Raw genomic sequence first — 15706 nt, forward strand, 5'->3', positions numbered from 1 at the left:
TGATGTGGTATGTACACATCAGCTGCCACATCATGTGGCGGTATGAAATTGTGGTATAAAAATGTGGTAAGACTAGTATTATTCAATGAAGTAATGCTACACTTACCACATTTTTATCCCAAATTTATGTACCACATGACGTGTCATGTTCATATCATATGCCACATCAATTAAATACGCATACCAAAAATACGCATCATACATTTAACATTAAAAATGAGAAAAGCGAGAAGTGTGAGAATAGAATACAGGGTTCTCTAAGAGGCTTCAGGGTTGCATAGTAGGCTAGGTTTGGCTTGGTTGGACTCCATTAATTGCTCAAAAAATCACAAACTCAAAATCAAAGTAACAATTATGGAAAACAACACCTATTAATTTTGCTTCAAAAGAACGAGTTAGATAGAACTGATAAAATCCACAAACTAGATAATGAAGCCTAATAATATATAACAAAAACATTTGAAAAGAAACTCCATAAACAAATGTCAAGAAGCACCAATCAAATCAGATCATCCTGTAGCAGATACAAGATTGTATTCGACCAACAAACAATAATACTCATCAACAAAACACCTAAAACCCACATGTAATTTTTACAAGAAAACCATATCTAAAACTCATCTTTGAACAAAACCTAGTTCATCAATTAACTTAAATCATACAAATAACAAAACCAAACTTTAAAGCCACAAACACTCAAACAGCTACAAAGGCTTAAAGCAATAACAGGAGGATAGAGATACAAACCTCAAGAAATTCAAAGTGAAGAAAATATAGGGGGGTCTCTCGCCACCGACTTGAGTCTGAAGAGTGAGATGGAGGAGAGGATGACGAGAAAGAGAGGCTTGAGGATTTAAAGAAGAGCAATCGCTAATCTTTACAGAACCATGTATTCTATTCCCACACTTCTCGCTTTTCTCATTTTTAATGTTAAATGTATGATGCATATTTTTGGTATGCGTATTTAATTGATGTGGCATATGATATGAACATGTCACGTCATGTGGTACATAAATTTGGGATAAAAATGTGGTAAGTGTAGCATTACTTCATTGAATAATACTAGTCTTACCACATTTTTATACCACAATTTCATACCACATGATTTAGCCTATTGCTGGAGATGACCTTAAATGTCTGAGATGGAGCCTCGAATGGGGTTAAAAGGAGTTCTCACCTTAGCTGCGCGCTGAACTCAAAATCTTCAAACTGGGTTGGACCTAAATTATAGTTGGGCGTGAACTTTTTGTACAATTCCACTAACACTACTACATTTACCCTTTTGCGCGACGGAGAATAATCAGTCGCGCAATGAACAATCGAGTCGCTATTGTATTTGCGCGACGGATAAAACAACCGTCGCACAAAGTTCGTAAAGACTGACTTTGCGCGACAAATATATGGTTGAGTCACGCAGAGTGCGATGAAGACCACTTTTAGTCGGGCAAACATAGCGACGGATAGTATTCGTCGCACTAATATTCGTCTCACCATAGTAAGCGCGACGATACCTGAATCGTCTCACTCCTGAAAGCGCGACGATATATTCTTCGTCGCGCAAAAGTATTCGTCGCACAAATATTCGTCTCACCATAGTAAGCGCGACGATACCTGAATCGTCTCACTCCTGAAATGGCGACGACACCTTATTCGTTGCGCAAACGTATTACGCGACGAGATCTACATCGTCTCACGAGAGTAAGAGCGACGATATAGTCTTCGTCGCGCAACAAACAGAGTGACGATTAAAACACGTCGCACTTTCGCGTCCCAAAAATATGCGCGACGGAGTTATATACTCGCGTTCACTTTCGCGCGACCAAAAATATTAGTCGCATTTTCTTTAAAGAGACGAAACATTTCGTCGCGCAAAAATAAATATATAGTTTTCAAAATTAATTTATTTATCCGTTTGTAAATGCGCGACGAAAAATGTCGTCGCGCAAAAGTATACATTTTATTTAATTTTAATTTTACCGTTTTGTTTTGTAATAAAATATATTTGAATTGTACGTTTTTTTTTTTGCAATAAACTATATTTTATGTAGTTTAAATTTTATGTTTTTTTTGTAATAAAATAAAATTGCAATAAAAAAACCATAATGAAAAGATAATATAAATTGAAATAGTTCAAGACAAAATGTTTAAAATGTAATTAAGAAAGTAAAAAACTAATTAAAAAATGTAGTAACATCTATGTTGTCATCTTGCAAATGCGGCTCGGAAGTCTGGACATCGACATGGGCAGAAGTGTGGTGGCCATGCTCTGGTTGAGGGGGTACGGAGGTCGACGAGGAACCAAAATGTGACGGGAGTGGAATGCCGGACCGAGAGATGGACTCTATAAGCTGTGACATCTGGGCATTATACGAGGCCATTTGGGAAGCCATTTGGGTCTTAAGCTCGGCCACCTCAGCTTTCAAAGCAATCACTTCAGTGTCTGATTGGGACGATGGAGGGGCTCTAGATTCCCGCCGTCTGGCATTCCCCATCCCTCGACAATATGTCCCTGGCCTCCTCCCGAGAGTCTGATCTAAGGTCTCCGTCAGTATCTGAAACCCCGCATCCTGTGGAGGATCCACAACATCGAGCGGAGTATCGGGAGGAAGCTGGGAGGCAGACTCTTGAAGAACCAACTGGCTCTTCTCCGTCATCATCGCCTAACATAACATAAAATATTAATTAAAATCCTCATATAATAACCATGAACTCATGAGTAAAACAATAATTAAAATTAAAGAATACTTACATGAAGGGACTCCGCCAACTCATTCCCGGGTCGAACATAAACGTCGCCAAAGACGTCAATCTCTGGGAATTTGGACCCCCCCCTTAATTGAACAAGAGAAGACAGTTGTTAGTACAAAAAAAACAAATTCATATTAATGACATATTGAAATTTAAAAAAAACGATATAATTATTACCCGCCGCCGCGCTTCCATCCTATATGAGAAGGGCCTGGAACCGGAATGATGGAGAAGAGTCTTCTTGTCCCTATTGCCCTTATTTGCTTTCGCCTTCTTCTGTTATACAAAAAATAAACGTATTAGTTGAAAATTAAATGAAATTAAAAAAAAGTAAATAAACATTAATAAAAAAAACATGTAATAAATTTCAACTTAATATAAAAAAATTACCACATAATCGGACTCTTGAAAATGACCGCAGAGCCACTCCCAACTATCCTCCCGCCCCTCAAGCTCCTTCGGGCAACCCTCCTGAAGAGCGACCTGCGGATCATCATATGCCATAAAATGATGGTGCAGATCGCTCTTCCACTGCTTGTACCTCTCACCAAAGAGTCTGTTGACGTACGCCAACGACTCGTCGGGGAGGTTCTCTAAATTGTAGTTTGTCTACAATACATTAATGACATTCATTAAGTATTAGAAATATATAAAATTTGAAAGCAAAACAATTAAAAGGCATACATACCGACAGATGTTCGCACACCACCGTCCGCATCTCGTCAGGCATGACCTTCCAAGACTTCCATTTCATCGGACAATGGGTCCGAACGACGTGACCAATGTCGTGGGCCAATGAGCTATGTTGGTCAGCCGTTGGTGCAGCTCGATGTCGCTCGTCGTATCCGATGTTGACACGACTGTTGTGAACCCGGGTGGACTTCGCCGTCTTCAACTGGCGACAAGGTCCCCGGGTGTTCCTCTTGGCTGCAAACACATATCACATTAACATTAAATATATAATCCTAGTAAAATATTGGTCTGAAACAGCTAGAGTTGAAGGAAATCTTTACCTGGTTGTGAATCTGATGCACCAGCAGCAGCGGACGAAGTGGTGGCGATCATGTGGGGAGGGCGATGACGCCGTCTGGCGCTAACAGGCTGCGCCACTGATGACTCAGATGTCACCGGCTCATGGGAGACCTGACGAGAAACCTGCATAACATCCACCTGTGGTGGAGCACTGACAGGTGACGTCGAAGCCGGGGGTGGCAAAGGCTGTGCACTCGTCATCGCCTTACGGGTTCTGATAAGGTTCGACATCTGCACAAAACAAGCATTTAAAGTACCTCCTGGGGCAAGAATTTATAATTTATACATAAATAAATAAATAAAAAACCTCAACAACTAATCAAGAACAAATTCAATATCAAGTAGCAATAAAGAAAGAAATCAATCAAGAAAATTTAATTGCAAAATATACTAGAATAATTTCTACCTAAATAAAAAAGAAAAACACATCATTCCATTTTGTGAAGCAAACCCAAGAACCTCAACCCCAAACAAATTCAGATTTACAAAATGAAATGGATGAATGCAATCTGAAAAATAAAACAAACCGAAGAACCACAATTCCAAAAATTTCAGATTTACAGAATTAGAAACCTAAGATTGAGTTGAGAGATGTAGTAAGAAACTAACATAATTTGCCCTTTGTACCTAATTTTCGTTTTAGACCTTATACTTTTTATTTATTTATAAAAAATTAAGGATATTAACTTCTTTTTTTTCTCCAATTCCAAACCTAAATAATTTTGTGACCCCATACTAGAATAATTTCTACCTAAAAAAAAAAAAAAACACAGAAAAACAGAGACTAAGCCAATACAAAAAGGAAATTGAAACATAAAATCCTAACGTCGAGAGCAGGTACCACAGTGGTGGTCTCCCCCTTCCCCCTGCTTGACAACCCAGGTTCGAAACCCCAAGGGGTTTCTTTCCTCCCAATGTAACAAAAAAAAAAAACATAAAATCCTAACCAACCATCAGACTAAGCAATTTCAACACGTACAAACTAAATTGAGAAATCGAAACAGCAAAACAAAATCACAAATGCATTAACATAATTGAAAGAAAAATAAAACATATATTATACCTTCCCACAGAGACACGCCTGGAGGAGACCGTGAGAGGAAGATGGAGATGGTGACAGAGACCGTGGGATTTCACCGTTGAGGATTTTTGCGGGATTTCACCGATGGTGGGTTCGGATTGGACAGAGAGGGAGAGAATTTGAGGTCAGTGAGGGGGAGAGGGAGAGAGGGTTTGTGGTTTGGTTAGGGGGCATCGACGGTTGGGGGGAGTTTGGGTTGGAGAGAGAGGGAGAGAATTTGAGGTCAGTGAGGGGGAGAGGGAGAGAGGGTTTGTGGTTTGGTTAGGGGGCGTCGACGGTTGGGGGGAGTTTGGGTTGGAGAGAGAGGGAGAGAATTTGAGGTCAGTGAGGGGGAAAGGGAGAGAGGGTTTGTGAACTTAGGGGGCATCGACGGTGGGCGGGGGAGTTTGGGTTGCAGAGAGAGGGAGAGAATTTGAGGTCAGTGAGGAGGAAAGGGAGACGGCTGGAGGAATGTGACGGTGTAGGCATGGCGTAGGTAGGCTCGGCTGGTGGTGGTCTGGACGGAAGGGCACGGCTGATGGGGATTTTCGCGGAGGAAGACAGAGTGAAACAGAGAGTCGCGTTCTGATGAAAAATATACAGGACCTTGCGCGACGTAGAATTATCCGTCGCGCAAATTCAATTTTTAACCTTGCGCGACCAACATGTAAAATAAGGTCGCGCAAAACGATACTTTAATCTTGCGCGACCAAAAAATTTACGTCGCTCAGAGTCGATATTTCAATCTTGCGCGACATAAAAGGAAACATGCGTCGCGCAAATTCGATATTTCCGTCTTGCGCGACCAAATAACATTTAGTCGCGCATATATTTTTTAATGCGCGGGAATTGAAGCGCCACAATTTCGCCGCATTGCGCGACGTAACTATCCCTGCGTCGCGCAAATCCTGAACCCTGGAACCCTAAACCCTAAACCCTAAACCCTAAACCCTGAACCATAAACCATAAACCCTAAACCCTAAATGCTGAAAACTATAACATTGCGCGACGATATTATCCGTCTCGCAAAACTATTTTGCGCGACTTATTATACTTAGCGTCGCGCAAAGATATTATGTGCGACGAAACGATGCGTCTCGCAAACATTTTCATTTATAACCGTTAAATATATTGTCCCATTTCTGGATCTCTAAATAATTTTTATTTGCGATTTTTGGGGTATCCGATCTCACAGTATACACAAACACGTTTGACGGTTGGATCGTTGAAACGAGTTTCTTATAATGCGTATGCCATCAAAACCCAATTCATTCTCTATAACAATAGAAAGTTTGCTTATACTTTTGTTATATATACCTTTAGATTTTGTGGTATCCACTAGTGTACATCATTTTAATTGAAGATCAAATTCAATCATTGTATTTATATAGGGTCAATGAGTCTAGTTGTAAAAAATTATGAAAATCGGAATTAAAATAACCGTTAAATCATGATTTTTCATTTATAACCGTTGAAAACTTTTGTTCGTTACAAGATTTCTGAATATTTGTTTTTTGTGATTTTTGGGGTATACGATCTTGCAGTATATACAAACATGTTTGATGGTTGGATCGTTGAAACTAGTTTTGTAGAGTTGAAAGAACACTTTTTAGTTTCAAAATATATTTCGCACATTTGTCCTCCTGGTTCTCTCCTAGCTAGAAAACAGGCGTTCCCGCACAAAGAAGGTGGTGACCAATTTACTGAGATTTAAAGTGTAATTATTTGAGGTGCAAATGAAATTTTTTATATTTTTTTCTATTATTGGACTAGTTTAGGAGATTTTTCGGAGTTCGAACATGTTTGCGCGACGAATCCAGTCGTCGGAAAGACTTTTACGCGACGAATATGTCATTCTCCGTCGCGGAAACACGGTGCTATAATTTCTGGAAATTAATTATAATTTTTATTATTGTGAACTACCTTTTGCGACGATGATATTCGTCGCACAACATATGAATTGCTACGATGATGTTCGTCGCACAACATAATTTTCATAATTTTTATTATTGTGAACTACCATGCGCGACGCAATAATCCTCTTCGTCGCGCAAATATGGGCGACCGGTCAGAGAGATGCGACGACCGGTCATTTTTTTTACAGAGTCTACGCGGAAAATTCACTTTTATTTCAAAAAAAAATTTGTTATTGCGCGACGACGATATTCGTCCCGCAAATTCATCTTGCGCGACGCTAACCCATCTTTCGTCGCGCAAAAAGGTCATTGAAATTTTTTTTTTTGGTTTTTTTTAAATTAAAAGATTCTCCTGATTATGCAATTTTTTTTTTTTACAGATTCTCCTGATTATGCAAGTATATATATTCAAACAAGCATACTTTGCCAAAATCTTTACACTAACATTATCTCATCACAAATAATTTCACATTACTATGTTTTACATGGCAAGTCACAAATAAATTACATTATTCATCATCTGAACTATAATAATCTTCGTTATCGTCGCTGTGATCACTTGGGGTCTCCCAATCCTCCTCCTCCTCCTCCTCCTCCATAAGTACATCATCATCGTTGTTCGGGGCCGTGGTTGGATCGTATCGCGGAAGAAAACCGAGGTCAATTGTAATTGACTGAATCAGTATTTCTCTTGAAGACACTCCTTCAAGCTGAAAGGGTTCTTGTACGACATTTGTATCTAGAAGTGTTTCTGCATCATGTTCCATGGAAGATTCGAAACGTTGGTCAGCGACGTCGTTGTCAGATGGGTCTGGTTCTGGTATAGCATACACATTCCTCTGATCCATCTGCTGAACTACTTTCCACCCGCTCCCTGCTTTAGGGTCATCTAGATAGACAATCTGTTTTGCCATGTTTGCCAAAATATAAGGGTCGTCATCATACCAAGTTTTGTTTATGTTCACAGATAGTAACCCATGATCAATTTTAACACTTCCCTGCCTATTTGGGTTCGTATCAAACCATCGACACTTAAACATGATCACTTGGTATCGGTCTTTGTAAAGCAATTGCGTACACAACTTGTCATCTCGTGCAGTCCCCAAAAACTTGACGCCGTTAACATGACAACCCGAGAACAATTCAGTCCTAATTGGGCCGAATGCTAAGTTATATAACTCTTCACTGTAAGAGGGGGAATTCTCTAATTTCAACTTATTCACCTAATATTAATTAAAAACATTCACATATTAGTTTCAGAAAATTAAATACTACAATATATATGTCAAATACAAAACACTTATAACTTACATATTCCAAAAACCATTTTGGAAACAATTCACGGTGTTTCTTGGAATACAAATGTGATGGATGTTCTCGCTTCATCATCTCTTCATGCTCCTCTAAGTATGCTATTATCTCATCACAATTGTTCAATACGAACCAATGAGCTACCTCCATGTCATTCCTGGAAAATGACTCTCCTCGTACAGGATCTCCAAAGGGTCGTGCGCTTTGGGCAAAAATAGAAAGTTGCTCATTTCTCACACCGCCGTCATTATTGCGCTGAGGTCGATTGAAAGCTGTGTCTACATCCTTTAAATACATTGCACAGAAAGTAAGCGCCTCATATTGAACCCAAGCCTCTACAATGGATCCTTCGGGCTTCGCTCTGTTGCGTACGGTTTTTTTCAACTCACCAAGAAGCCTGTCAAATTAAAACGAAAATATGCAAATTAGCAAGTAACAAACATGTGATAAACATGCATACAGAAATAATAATGATTATATACCTTTCTACTGGATACATCCAGCGATAGTTGACTGGACCAGCGAGCAATGCCTCTTCTGGCAAGTGAACCATCACGTGAATCATACTTGTGAAGAAAGCCGGAGGGAATATCATCTCAAACTTGCATAAGACTTGGACAATGTCATGACTCAATTGATCAATGTCTGTCTTTCGCAACGTTTTTGCCGTCAATTGGGAAAAAAATCTTGACAACAATATGATTGGCTTGACTACATCTTCCGGCAATAAATGTCGAATCCCCACAGGAAGTAGGCGTTGCATAAACACATGGCAGTCATGGCTCTTCAGTCCAGTAAACTTACCCCCGTCAACATTCACGCAACGGGCGATATTAGAAGAATACCCGTCAGGAAATTGTACAGACGATACAAACTGTAGAAACTCTTTTTTGTCATTCGGTTTCACGGAAAAAAATGCAAGATCCCTTATAACTTTATCACTGGCTCTTTTCAGCCATAAACCTCTTCGTATGCCCATTCTTTCTAAATCAAGACGAGCTTTTATCGTGTCCTTAGTCTTCTCCTTGATATCTAGAATTGTTCCAATCAATGTGTCAAACACATTTTTCTCAACATGCATAACGTCGAGATTGTGCCTCATTTTTAGTTTCGACCAATATGGGAGCTCAAAAAACATAGACTTGTGCGTCCAGTTCATATGTGTAGCAGGTCTGGTCCGACTAACTATTTTCCCGAACGGAGCAAAATCCAAACGGTTCAGCTGTTCCAAGATATGATCACCAGACGATTCTCTAGGTCTTGCGCGACGCTCTTTGTTCCCGTCAAACTCTTTATCCTTTTCCCGCCACTCGTGGTCCCATGGCAACCATCTTCGATGTCCAAGATAACACACTTTTCCAGCGTGCCAACCCGAAGTCACATCTTCCTTGCATACAGGGCATGCCATATAACCCTTTGTGCTCCACCCCGACACCATTGCATATGCGGGAAAATCATTCACAGTCCACATAACTGCCGCCCGCAAAGTGAACATCTTCCCGGTGGATTTATCGTACGTGCGCACACCGTTTATCCATAAATCCTTGAGCTCATCAACCAACGGCCTTAAGTACACATCGATTGACCTACCAGGATCCTCAGTTATCAAAACAGTCTTCATCATATACTCTTTTTTCATGCATTTCCAAGGCGGCAAATTATATGGGAATACGAAAATCGGCCAAGTACTATGGTGTTGGTTTAGAACCCCGTACGGATTGAATCCGTCTGTGGCAAGTCCCAATCTAACATTCCGGGGATCAGAAGCAAACTCGGGGAATGTTCGATCGAACTCTTTCCATGCCTCCCCATCTGCAGGATGCTGCATCACATCGTCGTCTACCCGTTTTTCCTTATGTCATCTCATGTCTGTGGCAGTATGTGTCGACATATATAGTCGCTGCAATCTTGGTTTTAGGGGCAAATAACGCATGACTTTTTGTGGAACCTTAGTCATTCTATTATGAGACGTCTGTTTGAACCTCGACTCATTGCATATAGGGCATGTATCCAACGTTTCATATTCTTTGTAGAATAACATGCAATTGTTTTTGCATGCGTGGATTTTTTCATAACCCAATCCAAGACCACTCAACATCTTCTGTGCCGCCCTGTGGTCTTTCGGCAAACAATTGTCCGTTGGAAGCATTTTCTTGAAAACCCCCAAAAAGTAATCAAAACACAGATTCGACATACGATACTTTATTTTTCCCTGCATTAGCTCCACAATCGCCGTCAGAACGGAAAAGCTCTCGCACCCCGGGTATAACTCTTGGTTGGCATTTCTTAACAGGTTTTCATACTTTTCGAACTCTGCACTGTCCATTTCTGTAGGCACGTCATCTTCCCCTTCCTGATTGCTGCTGGTCGATGCAAATGGAAATGCATCATTTATAATATCCCTAACTTGTTCATTAGAATCAACACTGGGTTCAACATTATCTACTCTTGTGGCCCTTGAAGACGAAGCAATGTCTAATTGTTCCCCGTGATGGTTCCAAGTTATGTATGTCTCAATCATTCCATTCCTCACTAAATGAAATCGAACATTTTCAATTGTGTCCCACAACGTGTTGTTACAGCTCCTACAAGGACAACGGATTCTAGTTGCACCCGGGTTGTGTGTCTGTGCAAAGTCAATGAAATCCTCGATTCCATCCAAATATTCGTCTGCGCACCTATTCGGATTCTATATCCACCTCCTGCTCATCGTTCCTGGCACCACAATCACAATACAACAATCATGTTGTATTCGTACAAAATCTTTCCTTATGCCTCCGGTAAGGGCCTATCCCATTCAGAAATGCATAGTCACGTCACGTAATTTACAGCTACATGAGATTAGATTTCGACGTGGATGAATTTCGGCAGCATCTCAGTACAGTTCTTGAGGTGTACCATAGATATAAAATACCTACGTACCACCCGAAGAACATACCGAGATGACATCGAAATCTCCACAATCGAAACCTAATCCTGTAGCTATAAACTACGTGACACGACTATGCATTTCCAAACTGTCCAAAATATGGGACAATTCAAGAATTAATTGGACCGTAGTCGTGGTTTACCCACCCATGCGCGGTCCAACTAACCTCGAACGGGAACTAAGCTTTACCAAAAAAATAAATATACGAAGTTAATTTCAATTAACTTCGTACATCAACGTACATGCATAATTTAACTACATATTACAAATATAATTTCATAAATCAATATAAATATAATGTAATAAATTTTTTTTTAAAATTAAAAAACGACAAAAATACCTTATCAATCGTTCTCCACCAATCGCTAATCACATATAATATCCCTATAGACAATGAAATTAATATTTTTAATATAAATTTACATTAATACTTTTAAACTAATGACAAAAGATACATACCCAACGAACTTAGCAGTGGTAGAGGTAGTTCAACTCATACAGGAAATGAAATTGAATAGCTTTTTGGGACTGAAACGTTTCAGAGAGAGGAAGGGAGAAGGAGAGGTAAGCTGCATATTTTTTTTGCAGTTTGCCTCTGGCATGGCTGAACTCGATGTAGACTACGTTTTTTGCGCGATGCATATAATTCGTCGCGCAAGAATACATATGGTCGCGCAAAAAATCCACTTTGCGCGACGACATTTTTCGCCGCACAAAGACCCCAAAATCGTGGCGCAAAGTTTGACATTTTTGCGCGACGAATATATTTCTCGTCGCACTTATAGTTTTCGTCGCGCAAAGGTTTTTATCGTCGCGCAAACATCAGTAGCCGACAACGATCATATGCGACGTTCATATTTTGTCGAAAATATTTTCGCGCGACGAAATATTTCTCGTCGCAATTAAATTTTTCTGTCGCGCAAAATGTTTTTTCGACGCGCAAAAATGCTCTGCCGACAACGATCATATGCGACGATTACGTATATTCGTCGCGCAAATTTTCGTCGCTCAAGAGTAAAAATCGTCGCGTAAAGAAAGTGGCGCGACGAAAAATATAATTGTCGCGCTAAGATGTCATGTGCGACGAGAAAAGTCGTCGCGCAAGGGTTTGGCGCCAGAATATTCTTTCGCGGTTTTTCCCCCTTGGTTTATGCGACGATTTTTTGTGTGGTCGCGCTAAATATTTTTGCGCGACGACTATTTGTCGTCGCTATTCTTTGCATCCTCAACTTGTGATACTCGCAAGTGCACGAACCGTTGGTAGTTTAGCGTATATAAGTGCGAGGTCGATTCCACAGGGATTGGTGATTGAATGATCCAATTTAGTTTCCCTACACAAAACAGAAATGAAAAAGAAAGGAAATAAATAAAACAAGGAAGAAAGAAATAACTAACTCAAGCAGATAAGTTCCCAAGTTCAATTAGATTAATGGATTGATTCTAGCTAAAGTATGATTAAGCCATGGTGTTTGGTCATAACCTTGTGTTCCTAATTCCCTAATTTGATCATTTGTTGTCTAACCTAAAATTAAGCATTAGGAACCCATTAAGCATAGAAGAACAATTTAAACAACCAAGTATGTATCTAATCCCTGTTGTCGAATGTCCATACATACTCTTCCTATTCATAGTTCAATTCGAATTAAAGCATGGTGTCTACTCTTAATTCAAACCAAGATAGCTAACATGCAAGCCCAAGTGGTGATCAATCATTCAAACAAGCATATTAACTTATAAGCATAATGAATAAGAACAAAAACCATAATTGAAACTTGGAAACTAATCAAACTTGAAACTAAAGAAAAGAATTTACATAACAATGAAAATTAAAGTAGAACTTGGAAAGACTTAAGGAGAATTTCAGCACAAATATTTCATTATAACAATTGAAAACTAGAAAATGAAACTAAGAGAATTTGAGGGAGAGAAGGGAAGGGAGCTCTAGAGAAGTGTTTGAGAGCTCCCCCCCTTGGGGTGTGTTTACAAGCTTAGAGAACTTCCCTATTTATAGGCCTAGGGGAAGTGAAAATCTGAATTCAATATGGCTAATGCATACAACACTTATTTTATAAAATCTGAAATGGTTGATGCACTTGTATTAGAAAATCTAAATTGGGTGATGCACTTGTATTAGAAAATCTTGAATTGGTTGATGCACTTCACCAATAGATCCCACCAGCAGCCCTAGCTCATCTTCATGTCACCATGACCAAGCTTCCAACCAGAAATGATAGCTCATACCTAGCTCACCATGACCAAGCATCCAACCAGCACATGCTGAGGTCAGCATGACCAGCAACTTCAAGGGCTTACAACTTGGGCTTCTCTTAATCAAATTAGGACTTTAAGCACTCTAAATTTAAGTCAGAATGTCTTCTTTCCAGCCATATGTTATTTGGGCCAATCCAAGGTCGGAGGAAGAAGTTAAGGCCGAAACAAATTACTAACTCATTTTCCGCGCTGATAAGATCCATCCTGAGCATGGTTCTGTGTTTGCTAGGTAACGGACTCCAGATTTATCCAATGGGGCTGAATGTTGGATATGTTATAGTACACACCAATTGGAACAACTTTCATGAAGAATGTGGCCTCATTCGAGCTATGTAGGTTGTTGAAACAAAGCTTGCAATATGACCTACGGAACTGGACTGGCAGGGGGCTGTAGCCAAAATGAGTTTGTCTTTAAGCTCTTCATCCATTCATCCAAATTAGGCCTTAACATGCATGGATTGCATGAATTATGCTCTCTAAAGCCATCATTATTACCTAAAGCTCAATGAACTGAAAGATAAACACAAAAAGGATTAAAAGCACAAGTTTAACTCAAAAACATAACCAAATCATAAGCTAGAAGGGTACAAAATGATATACAATTATGAACTGATCAAGCAGCCCCCTGCTCCTCCTTGTCTACTCCTTGCAGCAAGCATGCTTCTAGTGAATGTGGAAGACCATCAAATCTCTCCTTCCCTGGATTGTCCAATACTTCAATTTGAAAACAATCTTGAACATCGTTTGGAAGATTCGTGGCATCAAACACTTTGAAAGCAACAGTTTCTCCATTAACGGTCATGGTGAGAGTGCCTTGCGCTATATCTATCGTGGTCTTAGCAGTAGCCATGAAGGGTCGGCCAAAGATGAGGGGCAATTCATTGTCAGGAATTGGTGCTTCTTCCATCTCCAAGACTAAGAAATCAGCTGGCAAGATTAAGCCTTCTACTCTCACCAAAACATCTTCCAGAATGCCCTTGGGGTACCTAATAGTTCTATCTGCCAATTGAATGCTCACAGATGTGGCTTGCAACTCACCAAGGTTAAGTTTCTCATAAACATGATATGGCATAAGGTTAATGGATGCACCGAGATCAAGCAAAGCTTTTGGAATCTTGAAATCACCAACAATGCAAGGTATAGAAAACGAACCTGGATCCTTTAGCTTTTGAGGTAGCTTTCTTTGTAACACTGCACTTACCTCTTCACTTAATGCAACCTGTTCATGCTCTGTGAATCTCCTCTTGTTAGTGCATAGATCCTTCAAAAAATTTGCATATTTTGGAATCTGAGCAATGGGATGTTGATTTGCACCTTCTTGAATATTTCCATTATCTCATCCAAGCCTTGATCTTTCTTTGACTTTGATAACCTGCTGGGAAAGGGTGCAATAGGCCTAGAAGCATTAGTTGAAATTGGAACTTGATCAGCATTAGATGATACCTTAGGGCCTGTGCTCTTTCCAGAAGGATTGAGGGACTGTTTGTGGGAAGTTGTGGGCTGCCCTTGTGGTGGCTGAATGATCTCCACGTTTTCTCCATCTTGCTCTTCATTGGCATCTCCAACCTTATTATCAACTTGTTTACCACTTCTCAAGATGTGCACTGCTTTAACTTGCTCATGATGCCTTGGATTAACCTCTGTTTGGCTCGGAAAAGTTCCAGATGCTCTATCGCTCATGGAGGATGCAATCTACCCAACTTGCACTTCTAGTTTGTTCACTGCATTTTGAAGATTCTGATTGGTTTGCATATGTTGCCCCATGAACTTCTTGAACATGTCTTGCAATTCTCCCATTTGATCGCCTCTTTGTCCTTGCACTTGTTGGGGAGCTTGCTGGAATTGCCTTTGTTGTATTTGGAATCCTGGGGGAGGTCCTTGAGATTGTTGCACATTTGAATTATTGCTCCACCTGAAATTAGGATGATTTCTCCACCCCGGATTGTACGTGTTTGAGTAAGGATCATTCTGAGGATTCCTTCCTTGAAGGGCATTTGCTTGTTCTAACATGTGGTCCGCAAAAGATTGGTCTTGAACTTCCACTTTGTTTCCTAGAGGGCCAGTCACTACCTGTTGAAGCAAAGAACACATAACATCAAGTTTTGCAGTAATCTCATTATTAGTACTTACCTCAGAGACCACAGCTTTCATAGGAGCTCCTCTTCCTTTATTGTAGCTCCATTGTTGAGAGTTAGCACTCAAAGATTCAAAGAGAGTAAACGCCTCATCTGCTGTTTTGTTCATCAGTCCTTCTCCACTTGTTGCATCTACCATCATCCTTTCGGAATCAGGCAAACCTTCATAGAAAGATTGCATTTGCATCCAACTCTCTATATTGTGGTGTGGGCAAGAACTCATCATCTCCTTGTACCTCTCCCAGCATTCATGAAAAGCTTCTCCTTCTCTTTGTGTGAAACCAAGAATTTCCTTTCTAATCTT

General features: G+C 40.0%; 1 protein-coding gene and 1 non-coding gene across 2 annotated transcripts; one reads left to right on the forward strand and one right to left on the reverse strand.

The window, feature by feature from the left end:
* Positions 1-7265: 7265 nt before the first annotated feature.
* On the reverse strand, positions 7266-9910 carry LOC148295591 (uncharacterized). Its single transcript, XM_088250533.1, has 3 exons — positions 8635-9910; positions 8457-8464; positions 7266-7430 (listed from the first exon to the last, which is right to left on the reverse strand). Exons 1-3 carry the CDS (start codon positions 9893-9895, stop codon positions 7266-7268), a joined length of 1434 nt encoding a protein of 477 aa, XP_088106659.1. The 5' UTR covers positions 9896-9910.
* Positions 9911-15599: 5689 nt separating this feature from the next.
* Positions 15600-15706, forward strand: LOC148295592 (small nucleolar RNA R71). The gene has a single exon (XR_015834892.1). It is a non-coding gene; the product is annotated as a small nucleolar RNA R71 (small nucleolar RNA).

Source organism: Prunus avium, chromosome 3 (genome assembly GCF_965620075.1).
Source record: "Prunus avium chromosome 3, drPruAviu1.hap1.1, whole genome shotgun sequence".
Classification (NCBI taxonomy): domain Eukaryota; kingdom Viridiplantae; phylum Streptophyta; class Magnoliopsida; order Rosales; family Rosaceae; genus Prunus; species Prunus avium.

What these genes read in the sequence shown, in the direction of transcription:
- LOC148295591 (XM_088250533.1), bottom strand. Translation starts at nt 9,895, where the DNA reads ATGCAGCATCCTGCAGATGGGGAGGCATGGAAAGAGTTCGATCGAACA.